Below are 15,703 nucleotides of genomic sequence, written 5' to 3' on the forward strand. Positions count from 1 at the left end.
GGGTCCTGGGTAGCATGGGGGTGTGGGCCTGGCAGCCATGTGTCTGCCTGGGCACACATGCAGTGCAGTGTGAATGTGGGCTCTCTCCAGACACACAGCGGACATGTGAACGCGCCGGCTGGCCGGGTGGAGGACATTCACCCCACAGCTGCCAGGCCCAGTGCCGCTTTAGCCAAGGGGAGAGGAGCTGTCCCCAGCTGTGAGAGGGAGAGGCTGAGGTACAGCCAGGCCTTGCTCTCTGGGCGCTTGCCTCCTGCAGGAGCAAGAGCCAGCCCCACCCACAGTGACAGCACCTGCAGGGTCTGCCTGGGCTTGGTCCTTCACGGAGCCCTCGAGTTGGGTGGGGCTCCTGGGGTCCCCTTTGCAGAGGAGGGGCCCCGGCTGGAGGGTCTTTCCCAGCATTAGAGCCTCTTCACTTCCTCACCTGTGGGCCAGACTCCCCTCCCGGATGCCTGCTGGGGAGGGAGGGACAGAGGCCCGCAGCACTGTCCTGTCCTTGCAGGAGCTGGGCTGGGCGACCAAGGTCACCCTGGGGACGCGCGGGTGGTCTTGGCCAGTCCTCCTATGTCTGGGGGGGGGCTGCGGCAGCCGGGAGGGGGTGCGGGTGGAGGAGGAGGCCTTCCAGTTCACTTGGAGAAGGAATTTGTCATTTTAATGATGTGATATTTCTTGCCTGGCTCCTCTCCACGGTGGCCCAAAGGCGACAGCTGCTTCTCTGAATGAGGTGACACTTTGCCGGAAGGGGCGTGTCCTGGGACTCCCACACCTGGCCGGGGTTGAGGCCGGGAGCAGGAATGACCCTGGTTTCCTCAGGACACTGCAGCCGCCCCGAGGCCAGGCCCCTTTCCCTGTCTCCCACACTGCCCTTTCTCCTATCACACGTTGTCACATGGTGGGTGGCTGGGGTCCCGTTCTGCCTGGCTGCATGCGGTAGTTTCTCCAGAGCCGTGTGCTGAATGAGGGTGCGGGACGCCTGGGGGTGGCTAATCCCTCACCCTGGCTCTGAGCGGCCAGATGTTGATGGAGCCGGTGGGGGGACGGAAGGACACGAGGGGGCCGTGCACGGGAGTCACCCCTTAAGCTGCCGACGCCTGCCCCCACCCTGGGGCTGCATCCACCATGCTGTCCAGACAGGGATACTGAGGCCTGGAGGGGGAGGTGGCCCAGTGGGTAGAGCAGGGGACCTGCATGTGAGACCCTGGTCACTGCAGGTGCTGGAGTGAGTTCTGGTCTCTCTCTCATTAAACAAACAAGCACCTTTCAGCTCTCTACACCCAGGGAGGGCGGGGGGGGGAGACCACAGCCCAGTGATGTCCAGAGCTCACCCAAGAGGTATCAAGGCTCGAACCCAGCACCTCACTCACAGGCTACTACTGGGGGAGCCGTTGCTACGTCTTTAAACGAATCTTTAAAGAATAAAGCAGGAATCTCTAGGGCCAGGTCAAGGGTCTTGGGGGTGACGGCTCTGGGTCGCATTCATGTGACTCAGGAACCAACACTTCACCTGTTAAACGGGACTCAGCAGGGCCCACACCCTGGACCTCGATGCTCAGAGAGGAGGAGGGAGAGGAGGAGGAGGAGGGAGAGGTAGAAGAGGAGGAGGCTGGAGGAGGAGGGTGGGGCGGAGATTCCTGGGGTCTGGGAACATTGATGGATGCACCCCCTGCTTTTGGAGGAAGGACAGCCGAGTGATGACAGACCCTGGGGTGATTACAGCTCAGCTGGCCTGACCAGCTAGCCAGGGCAACTTCCTGCCTTCTGTCCCCTTGCTGGGAAGTCACCCCCCACCCCCAGCATCTCAACATTTTAAAATGACAGACAGCCCTCTGGAGCCGCAGGGTCAGGTCACCTCCTCAGCGCGGGGCACTGTGTTCTCACCGTGCTCACACCGGCCAGGGGCCCAGCTCCCACAGCCTGCCAGGTGTATCCACATCTTCGCCCACACCCGGAGGCCGCAGTGGGAAGGGCCAGGGTGGTGTGAGGACGTGCAGGCCCTGGGACGCTCTGGTCAGCCCCCTACCCAGCCCACAGCACTCCATCCCTCTGGCATGAGAGCCCTCAGACGAGAGCTGTGGGGAGGGGAGGCTCAGCGACAGAACACCAGACTCGCAGATGTGGGGACCAAGCTCCAGCCCTGGGACTGTTTCTCTCTCAAAAATAAGGTTTTCAATTAAAAAAATATATATATATATATATATTAACACAAGACACCCAGAGCAGCACACTGGCACATGTGACATCGGGGGCTGAACTCAGGACCTCACGCTCGAGAGTCCAATGCTTTATCTACTGTGCCACCTCCATAAATAATGCCTTTTTTTTTCCTGGGCTCAGGGTCTGCACCAAGAATCCACCGCTCCTGGAGGCCATTTTTTCCCACTTTGTTGCCCTTGTTGTTGTAGCCTCATTGTGGTCATTATTATTACCATTGTTGTTGTTCGTTGTTGGATAGGACAGAGAGAAATGGAGAGAGGAGGGGAAGACAGAGAGGGGGAGAGAAAGACAGACACCTGCAGACCTGCTTCACCACCTGTGAAGCGACTTCCCCTGCAGGTGGGGAGCCGGGGGCTCGAACCAGGATCCTTACGCCGGTCCTTGTGCTTTGCACCACGTGCGCTTAACCTGCTGTGCTACTGCCCAACTCCCTAATAATGATTTTTTTAAAAAAAGGGGTGGTATGACTGGCTTGGGGTCCCCCAGCTGGTAGAAGGGAGATTCTAAACCTACACCCAGGACTCACCCTGCCCTGCCGTGCACCGAGCCTCTGAACCCCTCTCCTGCCCTGTTGGGGCTGAGGATGGTCCTCTGGCCAGATGTGCAGGACTCATATCTCCCGTCTCCCACGACACTGGTGACCACTGGCCTTCGTGTCGGCACAAGGACCCAGGTGGGAGCCGGCCCTGGTAGGTACTGGGGTGATGGGGACCCTGATGGCCGGGCCCTGAGACCCAGTGTGCCAGGGCCGGCCCGAGTCCCTGTGGCTCATGTGGTTCTAGCCTAGTGCCACGGCACTTCTCAGGGACAGAGGGGTGTCGCCAGGCTCTGGGTGGGAGGGGGGTGCTGGTCCCTGCTGACCAGCCCATTGGAGTGAAGCAGCTGGAATGAAGTGGTTATCCCAGGCCGCCACTGATTTCACGTCCTGGCAGGTACTTCCCAGCCGGTAAATGTCACCACAGAGGGAAGCCGTGGCACCCAGCCCGGCTGGGCTGCAGAGGGAGCCAAGAAGGCCCAGAGAATGCGGGTGTGGGGCCAGGGGCCTCAGCCCACCGCCACAACTCTCCCAAGTCCTGGGTGCTGAGCCAGGGCCTGTGCAGGGAGAGGCCCCAGGCCAAGTCCTGCCCCTCTGCTCAGGGGCGTGACTATTCCCAAGGAGAGCACTGAGGGAGCTCCCGGCCACAGCTGTCCCCTCTGGTGACAGTGGTGGCTTGGCCTGGCGGCTGGGACCCCTTTGTGGCTCTCCATCCCCAGCCTCCACCTCCAGGCTGAGATCTGGAGACTCTCACACCCTGCCGCGGGGTCCAGGCCAGGCTCCCCCGCCCCCTCCCCGCCCCACGAGCAGTTTGGAGTGTAGACCCCTCTCCCTTGCTGCCTTGCGGGTCCAGCACCCCAGGCCCTGGGCCCCGGCAGGGCAGAACTCAGCACAGGGGGTGCTGGGCTAGAGTCTGGGGGGCAGGGCAGGGGTGTGTCCCAGCTGGGAACTGTGCCCTGCTCCCCCCTCCCCCAGTTTCCGGCAGACCTGCCTATGTGGGGAGGGCAGGGAGCCCTGGCTTCCCCAGCACCCACCCCCCATGGGAACCGGGGAGGGAGGGGAGAGCCTCCTGCTCCAGCCTGCTCTGAATAGCGATGCTCGGGCTCAGGGCAGACAGAATCCCCAGGTGTTGATGCAAATGCTCTCCAGTTAAGATGAAAGCGGTGGGGCCCCCTCTGCGAGGACTTAATAGATTCAGCAGATTCAGCCTTAGGAATGGGCTTGCCGGGAGGACAGGCTGCGGGCAAAAACGTGGGTTGCCCGGGAGGGGCTGCGGGAATGAGAGCTGGTGCCAAGCTCTGGGCCCCGGGGTTGCTGCCCTGTGGGGCCGGCATCAAGGATGCCTCTCCCCAGGAATGGGGCTGGGAGGAGGGCGGCAGGACCCTTCTCTCCTCCTGCCCCTCACTCCCCTTTTGGTCTCTGGGAGACACTGGGAACCAGCCGGGGACACATCTAGTGCCCTCCTCCCTGATTTTTTTAAGGTTTTAAAAAAATACTTATTTATTATTCCCTTTTGTTGCCCTTGCTGTTTTATTGTTGTAATTATTATTGTTGTCATCGTTGTTGGATAGGACAGAGAGAAATGGGGAGAGGAAGGGAAGACAGAGGGGGAGAGAAAGACAGACACCTGCAGACCTGCTTCACCACCTGTGAAGCGACTCCCCAGTAGGTGGGGAGCTGGGGGCTAAACTGGGATCCTTACGCCGGTCCTTGTGCTTTGCGCCACGTGTGCTTAACCCGCTGAGCTACTGCCTGACTCATATATATATATCCCATCAGGGTTTTGCACCGGTCTGGCTCCACTGCGTCTGGTTAACTTTTTCCCCTTTTAATTTCAGAGAAAGAAAAGGAGAGGGAGTCAGGCTGTAGCTCAGTGGGTTAAGCGCAGGTGGCGCAAAGCACAAGGACTGGCTCAAGGATTCTGGTTCGAGCCCCCGGCTCCCCACCTGCAGGGGGGTCACTTTACAGGCGGTGAAGCAGGTCTGCAGGTGTCTTTCTTTCCCCCTCTGTCTTCCCCTCCTCTCTCCATTTCTCTCTGTCCTATCCAACAATGATCTCATCAATAACTACAACAATAAAAAACAGGGACAACAAATGGGAATATTTTTTTTTAATCTCATTAAAAACATCTGTTTGTGACACAGAGACGCTCACAGCACCAGCCCGACATCTGCAGTGCCAGGTACAGAGCCTGGGATCTCACACCAGCAGATCCTGAGCCCACCACCAGGCCACCTCCCTGGCTCAGGGGGCAGCGTGGGCTGCAGGGAGGCTGAGCCAGAGTCTGCTCAGGAGACAGCTCTGTGGACCCGGCAGCCTGGTGGTGGTGGCATGGCACGGTGGCTCTGTCTGTCACGGGCCCCTTCCCCGGTCAGGCCCCCTGGTAAAGCTGCTGGCCACACGCCGCCTGGCCAGCACATTGGGGTCCTGTCCCTAAGAGGGTGGGGGCTGTGCCCCAAGGGGGTGGGGGCTGCTACAGGTGATGCCTGGCAGGTCCTCAGGAAGGTGTCAGGCTCAGCTGGGGGTCAGAGGCGATCCAGGGCCATTTCAGGTCATGTCGAGGGTTGAACTCTCAGGGAGCCAACACGGCAGAGCTAGCTTGCACACCCCTCCTCTCAGCTCTGACTGAGCTCTTCATCCCCGAGGCCGCCCCTTCCTCTGGGCAGCAAGGTCACTGGGGAGGGGCCGTGGAGTCAATGATTGACCGGAGCCGGCGGCCTTCAAGGGCGGCCCAGGTGATCCATCTTTGGCGGCGCAGCTGGCGCTGGGCAAATACATGAGACAAACAGACCCTGCGGCTCATTAAGTCCGGCAGGTGTGGATGGCGGGGCCTCCTGCTGGGGCCCGGGCTGGAGCTTGGGACTCTTGTTGGGGGCCCGATGCTGCTCTTCCCCCCACTACTGCCATCTCTCATCTCTCGGGGCCACACTGGCTGGAGACAGAAGTCAGGGAGCACTGGCTGGACCAGGAGGAAGGAGCACTCATCCTCATCCACGAGCACTTTCTCCAGCTCGGGCCAGCCGCTGGGATGATCCGTCAACGTCTGATAATAAATGGAGCCTGTCCACGCTATTTACCAAGTGAAATGGTCGGGGTGGCTACGAGCTTTATGAATCTTAGACTCACAGAACGTGGGGCATGTTCAGTCCTCCAGCTTCAACGTTTCCTTTTATGACTTGGAACCCACTTTCCCAAAATAGGAAAGAACAGCGTCTGACCCAAGCTTTTCAGATGTCTAGAGCTTCTTCTTTTAATATTTATTTATTGTTGGTATGCTTCTAATTCTGTTTCTAAAAACCCCTCTGTTTCATTGGTTTAATCCCCCCTGCTTAACACTGTATCCTATTTACATAACCACTGTTAAGGAAGCACCGCCCTGCCTGCAGGACACTGGTTTCATCCCCCCTGGTTCACGAAGTCTTTTTGCTCCGCCCCCTCTTGTAGTCACCCTGATTTGCACCAGTCACTTTTCGCTCCACCCTCTCTATGTCACATCCTGTTTACACCCTACTTGGCCAGTCTATATGTAAGGACAGGAGTGTGATTATAGTTTAGTTTAGCTTAGCTTGGCTTAGATTGTGCTGCGTACAGTTCCACGTGAATAAAGAGACACTGCCTACAGCTCAGCCATGAGTTCCTGGTCGTGTCTCCAGCCCGTGAAGCTAGCCCGGCAATTTATTTTCCCTTTTATGCCCTTGTTTTTTATTATTGTTGTTACTGATGTAGTCGTTGTTGGATAGGACAGAGAGAAATGGAGAGAGGAGGGGGAGACAGAGAGGGGGAGAGAAAGACAGACACCTGCAGACCTGCTTCACCACCTGTGAAGCGACACCCCTGCAGGTGGGGAGTTGGGGGCTCGAACCGGGATCCTTACTCAGGTCCTTGCGTTTTGCGTCACGTGCGCTTAGCCCGCTGCGCTACTGCCTGACTCTTTTTAAAGATTTCATTTATTAATGAGAAACATAGGAAGAGAAAGAGCCAGACATCACTCTGGTACATGTGCTGCCGGGGATCAAACTCAGGACCTCACGGTTGAGAGTCCAGTGCTTTATCCAGTTCATCAGTGTCTGAAGCCTCACCTCCCCTCCAGCTCGGGCAGTGGGGACCCAGGGGGGTGGGGTTGTCGTGCTCACAGCTCAGCTGCCTCCTGGATCTGGGTTCAGGCTGGACGGCTCGAGTGCACCAGGGAGCGCACCTGCTTGCTGTGCACAGCCCAGGTGGGAGCCTCAGCACGGCATGATGCTTCCCATCTGCGGGGACCGAGTGGTGAGACTGTGCTCACGTGGCCCAGCTCGGGACAAAGCCCCACCCCCGCCCCCGCCACTCACACCAGCCCTAGGGCAGCCGCTCCCAACTTCAGGTGTGAAGATTGTCAAGTGGCTCGGGGACAACAGCTGGGCGTCCTGTGTCACAGCTGGGGGGTCCTGGGCGGGGACACAGGCTGCACCTGGAGGGGCACCCCAGCTTCCGGGTCCCCCGAGTGAGGGCAGTGACTGCTCTCCCAGCACTAAAAGGCCTGGCTCCTCACTGGGGACAGGGGCTGGAGTTGAGGTCCCGGGGGGACAAAGCCTCTTCAGAGCCCCAGGGCCCCCCCGCCACCCAGACCTTGATATTCTGAGCCCCAAACTCACTGAGGACGCCCAGACAGGCCTGCTTGCAACTTAGACTTTATTAAAACAACCGTTTAATTACACAGCTGTCCACCCCATGCCACGCCCCAGCTAGGCCTTCACAGGAGACCCCTTCCCAGGGCGCCAGGCCCCACTGAGCGGTGACAAGGCACAGTCCCAGAGTGTTACGTGAGGTCACAGGTGAGCAGCAGCCAAGGCAGGTCGGCGCACTGGTGGGTGGGCAGCATGACTGAAGGACAAGGAGGGCGGGCAGTGGTCTCCATGGTCTGCCTATCACGGTTTCTGCCTGTAGGCCCCACGAGGCTCTTCTGGGGCCACCGGCCTGGCCCTCCCCACACCCCAGGTGCACCACGGTTCAAGGCCGATTTACTCCAGCCCTGTGGTGTTTACTAAGTAGGCCCTGCGCTGCAGGCCGGTGAAGGTGGAGAAAGGGAGCTGCTCTCAGAAGGCTGGGCTGGGCGGCGGGCAGGGGACACACACACGGAACTCTGGAAGCCATGGGCAGCCAAGCTTAGAGCCTCTGTGGTGCCGCTGTGACGGGGGCTGGATAAGGGGCGGCTGGCCCAGCACACCCTGGGCACAGAGGCCTGGCTGCGTCTCTGGAGGGGGCGAGAGTCTCAAAGCAACAGGGATCTGCTGCGGTCTTCTCCCAGAAGCCCACCAGGGCACACTGAGGCCCGGGGGGGACAGTGCTGGGGGCTTGCCGGCACCTGACAGGAGGAGAGGCAGTCTAGATCAGACAGCCCCCTGGGCACGGTGTCCGCCGAGAGTCCCAGGAGCCCCAGGAGCAGTTGTGCCGGCCAGTCACGGCTGGGCTGTAAGGTGCTGGCTAGAGTGTGACCACAGCCCCCCCCATCCCCCCCTCCTCAGGTGAAGCCGGAGGGGAAGGGGAGACACTGTCTCCCTCTCAGACCCGGGCAGGGTGGTGGGGTGGCGGCCAGCCTTCACCACTGGTGTGCCCTGGGTCTTTGTGGGTGCGGCGGGAATGCAGCCCAGGGTGCAGGCAAACTTGGTGAGACAGCTGGCAGACTGCTCCAGACACGGTCTAAGGGAGTCAGGCGTCCTCCCTGCAGGCCAGCGGAGATGAACGTTCTGGAAGGCCGGGGTGTCGCCCAGTCTCCAAGGGGGTCGCTCACCGCCTTGCTGGGCTGCGTGGTCAGCACCGGGCAGAGATGGCACCCCTGGGTAGCTTCCACAAAGGAAGGCGGAGGAGGGTTGGAGGCTTCGGAAGGATTGTACAGATGGTCACGGGGTGGGAGGCCCCGTGCCTGGGGGACCTTCTGCTGGCTGGCCAGGGGCCCCACTCAGATGGAGGTTTCCGGGGCTCCAGGAGTGCCCTCTGCAGGCCCCGATCGAGTGGCTCCCGCAGCGTGCCCCACAGGGGAGGCGCATCGTGGGGTGGCGGGTGGCCCGCTATAGCTCTTCGAAGAAGGCCACTCTGGACCTGGCGCTCTGCAGAGTGAGCTGCAAGGAAGCAGAGCAGGGGTGAGGCCACGCGTCAGGCAGGCTGCTCCTTTCGGAGCGGCTACCGGGGACGCTCCTTGGGCCTCGGCGGGGTGCTGTCTGTGGCGGGCAAGGCTGTCGCCCCAGGCCCAGGGCCCCTGGCCGGACAGCAGGGCCACAGGCTCGGCTCGGCAGGGAGCCTGTGGCCTGGACTGGGGGGTGGGCTTGCCTCCTTGGGCTGCTGAACCCCAGTTCAACTCCACACCCACGACTGGGGTCTCCCCCAGCAGAAGCTTCCAGAAGAGGCAGCCCTGCTCCCTGCCCTGCTGGTTTGACAAGCCTCAGGGTGAGAGGGCGCAGAGCATAGCCCAGGCATCCTCCCACCCACACCTCTCCGCAGACCGCACCTGGGCACTCAGTGTGTGCTGGCTGACTGAAAGCCCCAGTCTAAGCAGCAGGGTAGCAGAGCCTGGGGGGGGGGGGGGGGCTGGGGAGAAGCTGGCTCTGTGCCCAGTCTCCGGGTGTCCCTCTCTGGACGGTGGGCCCAATCCCGATCCCGGTCTTGTCTCCAGGGCTGGGGGAGGAGGACTCGGAGCAAGTACCCCTGGCACAGCCCCCGGAACAAGGCAGCTTGTGCGCCGGCCCCAGTCGCCCTGCCAAGTCTCCTGGCTCCCCACTAATAAGCCGCGTGTAGCAGGCATCTGGCCTTCCTACGCCGGCGCCAACTCAAGAAGCCCCTCGGAAAGCGGCTCCAAGAAGCTCGGGCACCGAGGCTCCGGCTCACAGAGCTCCCTCCCCAAGAGCCCCCAGGCGGCCAGGGTGGGCACTCAGAGGGCCCTGTGCCCATGGCTGGTGAACCCTCCAGGCAGGGGTGGGGCCACGGCCTCGGGAGGAGAGTTTACCAGAAGGCCTCAGAGGACTGGCCAGGGGCCAGAGCCCTGCCCTCACAAAGGGGGAAACCCCGGAAGGGACCCCCATCCCACGGCACTCAGTGCGGACCCATGGTCACCACCAGGAGCTGCACTGAGCCGACCCTCCCCACACGGCTCCCCTCTCTCCTGTGTGCGTGTGCGTGTGTGTGCACGCAGAGCCCAGGCCGTGCTGGCCTCCCTGGTCTCCAGGGCAGGCAGAGGATCAGGGAGGCCTGGCCGTGTCCCCAGGTGGAGAGCCCAGGCTGTGGGCAGGCCGTTCACACACCAGCTCCAGGAATTCCTGGATCCTGGGACACAGGCTGATGCTGGCTGTGCCTGGGGTGCCAGGGGCGAGGCACTGGTGGCTCTGGAGCCCACGGAGCTGGGTGAGCCTAGGACTCAGGCGCTGAGGCTCCCAGTTCCATCCCAGCTGCCGCGCGTGCTGGAGCGGTGTCCTGGCTGCCCCTCACAGCACCTGCTCCACACCTCCAGGAACAAGACTCATCACTCAGCTGTCAACAGGGGCTAGTGCCGGGCCTGTCGCGTGATTTCACCACTCCTGGCAGACACCCTCTCCACCTTTAATTCCCTTGAAGGTTTATTTACTAATGAGAGCAAAGAAAAGAGAGAACTAGAGGGAGTCCAGCAGTAGCACAGCAGGCTAAGTGCACGTGGCATGAAACGCCAAGGACCCGTAAGGATCTCAGTTCGAGCCCCCGGCTCCCCACCTGCAGGGTGGTTGCTTCACAGGCGGTGAAGCAGGTCTCCAGGTGTCTATCTTTCTCTCCCCCTCTGTCTTCCCCTCCTCTGTCCATTTCTCTTTGACCTATCTATATCTAACAACAATGACAGCAACAACAGTAACTACAAAAAACAAACAAAAAACCCAAGGGAAACAAAAAGGAAAATAAATATATAAAAAGAGAGAGAGAACTAGAACATCACTCTGGTACATGTGATGCTGGGGAGTGGCTTGAGAATCCGACACAGTAGCTACTAAGTCACTTCCTGATTTACCAGACAAACGAAAGCTTTCTTCCCCTTGGCACAGCGCTCATTGTGGTGGCAGGGCCTGAACCTGGGACCTCACACTCGAGCTCGTGTGACTTCTCCCAGGTGAGCTATCTCCCAGCCATGAAATAAATCTTTTGGAAAGAAGTAAGGACACCACCTGGGCGTGTGCGGGTTGTCTCTGTGGCTCCTGGCCGCCCTCACCCGGTCACTGGGCCCTACACTCACACTCAGCAGGGCCCCAGTCTGAGAACAATCAGGGACACTCACAGGGGCTCCTGAGGGAGCGTCCTGCAGAGGCGTCTGTTTCTGGCACGTCTGGTGCAGCGCCCCACACCCCCTCTAAGACACATGGGCTGCCGTGGCCAGGAGGTGTGTGCCCAGAACCTGCCCCTCTGGCAGCCGCACCCCTAGGCTTCCCTTCCCCTTGCTGGAAGACAGCCTGGGCCAGCTGCCAGCTCCCCTTCCAGTCTTTCTGGGGGGCTGGATCCCAAAGTGAGGGGCAGGCAGCAGATACCCTGGCCAGCGAGTGTGGAACAAGTTGCCTCATGAGAGCAGACCGCACAGGGCACACGGACTCCCCGGGCTGCGTCTTGCTGACCTGGCCCCTAGAGCAGAGGTGTGGGGTGGGCTGCAGAACTCAGGGCCGCTGAGCACCAGTGACCGGGCACCTGGATTCAGAAGTGTCCTGGGGGGCCTCGCCTCCATCTGCTCTCCCCCAGCAAGCGGCTGCCCTGCACTGCACCCCTCTCACTGGAAATAGAGACCTGCAGTGCGACCTGTTTACACACTAGCCAGTTTTTTTAAAAAAGTCGCATGAAACCCAACAGATTGGGACACAAACCCTCCAAGGTTTTGTCCTCCTTCCCCGCGACAGCTGGGGCAGGGGTGGGGGTGAGGGGCAGCCTGGCCAGGTCCAGGCAGACTGGCCCAGCGTGGGACGCTGCTGTCCACAGTCCGTGGCAGCTCTCTGCTCTGCTGGTGACAACCTATCCCTGAATGCCACCCATGTGCGTGGGGACTGGCTGCCACACACGCGCCCCCGCAGAGCTGGCACCGGAGCCTGGCTCAGCCTCAGCAGACCGGTGGTCCTTGCCACGCAAAAGCTTAGACATTGCACGTGGCACAAAGCACAAGGACCAGGGTAAGGATCCAGGTTCGAGCCCCCGGCTCCCCGCCTGCAGGGGAGTCGCTTCACAGGCGGTGAAGCAGGTCTGCAGGTGTCTGTCTTTCTCCCTCTCTGTCTTCCCCTCTTCTCTCCATTTCTCTCTGTCCTATCCAACAATGACGACATCAATAACAATAATAGCTACAACAATAAAACAACAAGGGCAACAAAAGGGAATAAATAAATATTAAAAAAACCAAAAACTTGGATGTGCCTCTGTCCCTGGACGCCTTGGGCCCCAAAGGCAGCAGAGGCGGGGGAGGAGGGGGGTGCGACCCGGCTGCTGCTGTCTCAACAGGTGAGCAGACTCCGGTCATGGAATCGGCGGGAGGCTTTGCCCCGACGCCCCCTCCCGTGGACGCAGCAGCAAACCAGGAGCAGAGCTGCAGAGGGGACCCGAGAGGGTCATGCCCGAGGCTGTAGCTTCCGAGAGGAGCTGGTGAGGCCTCCTGGAGGGCAGCAGCCCCAAATCAAAGGCTGGGTGGGTCTTTGGGGAAGGAGGTGGGTGGAATCCTCTCTGGAGAGCTGCCAGCAGCTGGGCACCGAGCCTGTGAGCGAGTGCAGGTGGTGACTGCCTCCCAGAATGGACCAGGCTTCCTGGCTGGAGAGAAGAAACCCCAAGGCCAGCCCGGACATAGCACGCGCCCCTTCACCAGGGAGAGGAAGGTGGCCCCCCTGGGGACCCAGACCCACAGCAGAAGAAACCAGCAGGGAGTCGGGTGGTAGCACAGCTGGTTAAGCGCAGGTGGCGCTAAGCACAAGGACCAGTGTAAGGATACCGGTTCGAGCCCCCGGCTCCCCACCTGCAGGGGAATCACTTCACAAGCGGTGAAACAGGACTGCAGGTGTCTATCTTTCTCTCCCCTTTTTTGTCTTCCCCTCCTCTCTCCATTTCTCTCTGTCCCATCCAACAACAACGAGATCAACAACAACTACAACAGTAAAACAACAAGGGCAACAAAAGGGAATAAATTTTTTTAAAAAATTAAAAAAAAAAAAAACCAGTGGAGTGGAGTTAATTCTGCCTTTTAAAGAGGCTTTTTTTTTTTTTGCCTTCAGGGTTATTGCTGGAGCTTGGTGTCTGCACCACGAATCCACTGCTCCTGGAGACCTTCTTCCCCCCATTTTTGTTGCCCTCGTTATTATTATTGTTACTGTTTCTATTGCTGTTGTTGCTGGATAGAACAGAGAGAAATGGAGAGAGGAGGGGAAGACAGAGAGGGGGAGAGAAAGATAGACGCCTGCAGACCTGCTTCACCGCCTGTGAAGCGAATCCCTGCAGGTGGGGAGCCAGGGGTGCGAACTGGGTCCTTGCGCTTCACGCCATGTGCGCTTAACCCACTGTGCTACCGCTCCCCCTTTCACCATGGCTGGGGAGGTGGCTCAGTGGTAGAGCACTGGACTGTCATGCACGAGGCCCTGAATCAACCCCTGGAATCAAATGTGCCGCAGTGATGCTCTGATTCTCTCCCTTGTTCTCATAAGTGAGTCCTTCGCAATTCGTTAATTTTGTTTAGAGTTTTTTTTTAATATTTACTTATTCCCTCTTGTTGCCCTTATTTTATTGTTGTTGTTATTGATGTTGTTGTTGTTGGATAGGACAGAGAGAAATGGAGAAGACAGAGAGGGGTAAAGACAGACACCTGCAGACCTGCTTCACCACCTGTGAAGCGACTCCCCTGCAGGTGGGGAGCTGGGAGCTCGAACCAGGATCCCTGAGCCGGTCCTTGTGCTTTGCACCACCTGCGCTTAAACCGCTGCACTACTGCCCGACTCCCTATTCATTTATTTTTTATCCGGAGCATTCATTGCTAAGCTCTGGTTTATGGTGGTACAGGGGATCAACATTTATTTTTTATTTGCTTTAACCTGACTGCCATCAGTGTTACTGCTGGGGCGTGGGGGGCGGGGGGTTCTACGAATCACCACTCCTGGCAGCCAGTTTTCCTTTTCACTTTGTTTTTTCTTTATATTTTATTTGCTAGGACAGAGAGGAATTGAAGGGAAAGGGAGAGAGAGAGAGAGAGAGAGAGAGAGAGAGAGAGAAAGATGGCTGTGCCCCATCAGATTTATTTTAAAAGAAGAGTTTTGGGAGTCGGGCGGTAGCGCAGCGGGTTAAGTGCATGTGACAAAAAGCACAAGGACCAGCAGAAAGATCCTGGTTCGAGCCCCCGGCTCCCCACCTGCAGGGGAGTCGCTTCACAGGCGGTGAAGCAGGTCTGCAGGTGTCTGTCTTTCTCTCCCCCTCTCTGTCTTCCCCTCCTCTCTCCATTTCTCTCTGTCCTATTCAACAAGGAGGACGTCGATAACAACTACAACAATGAAAAACAATAAGGGCAACAAAAAGGGAAAATCAATTTTTAAAAAAATTAAGAAAAAAAAGGTTTTCGGCCCTTGCTCCTTGCTGAGTTGTCATTACAAAGGGCCCCTGGGTGTGACAGGTGTGTGTGAGTGAGCCTGTGTGTGTGTGACTGTGTGTGTATGTGTGTGAGACTGTGTGAGTGTGTGTGAGACTGTGTGTGTGAGTATGTGTGTGAGACTGTGTGAGTGTGTATGTGTATGTGTGTGTGTGTGACTGTGTGTGTGTGAGTGAGAATGTGAGTGTGAGACTGTGAGTGTGTATGTGTGTGTGTGAGACTGTGTGAGTGTGTGTGAGACTGTGTGTGCATGTGTGTGTGTGTGTGTGTGTGTGTGAGTGCGTGAGTGTGAGTGTGCATGAGTGTTAGTGTGAGTGTGTGTGTGAAGGGACGGGACAGTTCTCGCCTCATGGAGACGAGGCTGCTGAGCCTTCGGGGGCAGGCAGGCTGGCAGGGCAGAGACAGGCTGTGAGCAGAAGCCCGTCACTGGCAGGCTTCTGGTTCCCTAGCGGCCCTGCAGTAAGCACAGGTGGCAGGCCCCCAGGGCCTGCTGAGCAGAGGCGGCAGAGACCTAGATGCAGGGTGGGGGTGAGGAAGGAGCGCCCCTCTACTCCTGGCTGGAGCACGGCTCCACTCTGGCTTACGGCAGCACTGGGCCCTGGGGCCTAGGGCACAAGAGTCTGCAGTGCAGGCCCTGCCACCTCCCGGCCGGGGGTCACTCACAGAAGAAATCCGTGTCCCCAAACCTTAAGAGCACCAGAAATCAGTGTGACTGCTTAGAAGCGAGGTGCATGGACTGTGCTCTCCTGTGGAGGGGCTGCCCCTGGACCGGCCCCTGGGGGATGGAGGGCAGCGAGGCCTAAGGGTTCACCCACTCAGCCTGGCGACGCTGAGGTCACACCAGCCGCATCAAAACGCCAACTCTAGGGGCGGGAAGGCAGCTCAGCCTGTCAGAGCACAGGACTTGCACACAAAGCCCCCAGAGTGGAGCTCGGTACCACCTTGTGCCAGAGCTGAGCAGTGCTGACCTCTCTCCTCATAGTAAACAAAGATAAGTCGAGTCTGTGCCTTTATTAACCTCTGATTCAGTACTCTTTTCTTTACTTTTCGGCCACAGCTCTGCTCGGCTCTGGCTTTGGCTCTGGTGCTCCATGCCGGCCAGAGACTCCCACCCTTCTCTGCAGGAGCTGCCAGGTGAGGGGCCCAGGGATACGGGTCCCACCGTGGGCTCCAGGAAGCACCGAGCCAAGAATCCCCCACAAGCAGCACCAGCTGGGCCGCTGGGAGCCAGGCTCTCCTGCTGGATCACAGCACCACGCACCCGGGTGGGCTGGGGGAGCCCCTGTCCGCAGATGAGCAGGTGCCCTTGCCGGCGGCTGCTGCAGTGTTCTGGGGGCTGGCTCTGGTCCCTGCGGGCGAGGGGCTGTGCACAA

The 15,703-nt window shown here is 59.1% G+C and overlaps 1 protein-coding gene across 11 annotated transcripts in view; it reads right to left on the bottom strand.

The window, feature by feature from the left end:
* The window catches only part of LOC107523668 (merlin), a 263,651-nt gene that overhangs the window by 187,846 nt on the left and 60,102 nt on the right, over window positions 1-15,703 (bottom strand). For 4 of the 11 annotated variants that reach the window (XM_060192862.1, XM_060192861.1, XM_060192865.1 and 1 more), the window contains exon 16: window positions 7,401-8,844. The exons of 2 other annotated variants lie outside the window; for them this stretch is intronic. In XM_060192862.1, coding sequence (XP_060048845.1) covers window positions 8,794-8,844 — 51 coding nt within the window. In that variant the 3' untranslated portion in view covers window positions 7,401-8,793. Of the gene's footprint in view, window positions 1-7,400; window positions 8,845-15,455; window positions 15,694-15,703 lie in introns of those variants that run through there. 5 more of the 11 variants (XM_060192869.1, XM_060192866.1, XR_009550361.1 and 2 more) reach the window with 4 other exon arrangements.

This window comes from Erinaceus europaeus, chromosome 6 (genome assembly GCF_950295315.1).
Source record: "Erinaceus europaeus chromosome 6, mEriEur2.1, whole genome shotgun sequence".
Taxonomy (NCBI): Eukaryota; Metazoa; Chordata; class Mammalia; order Eulipotyphla; family Erinaceidae; genus Erinaceus; species Erinaceus europaeus.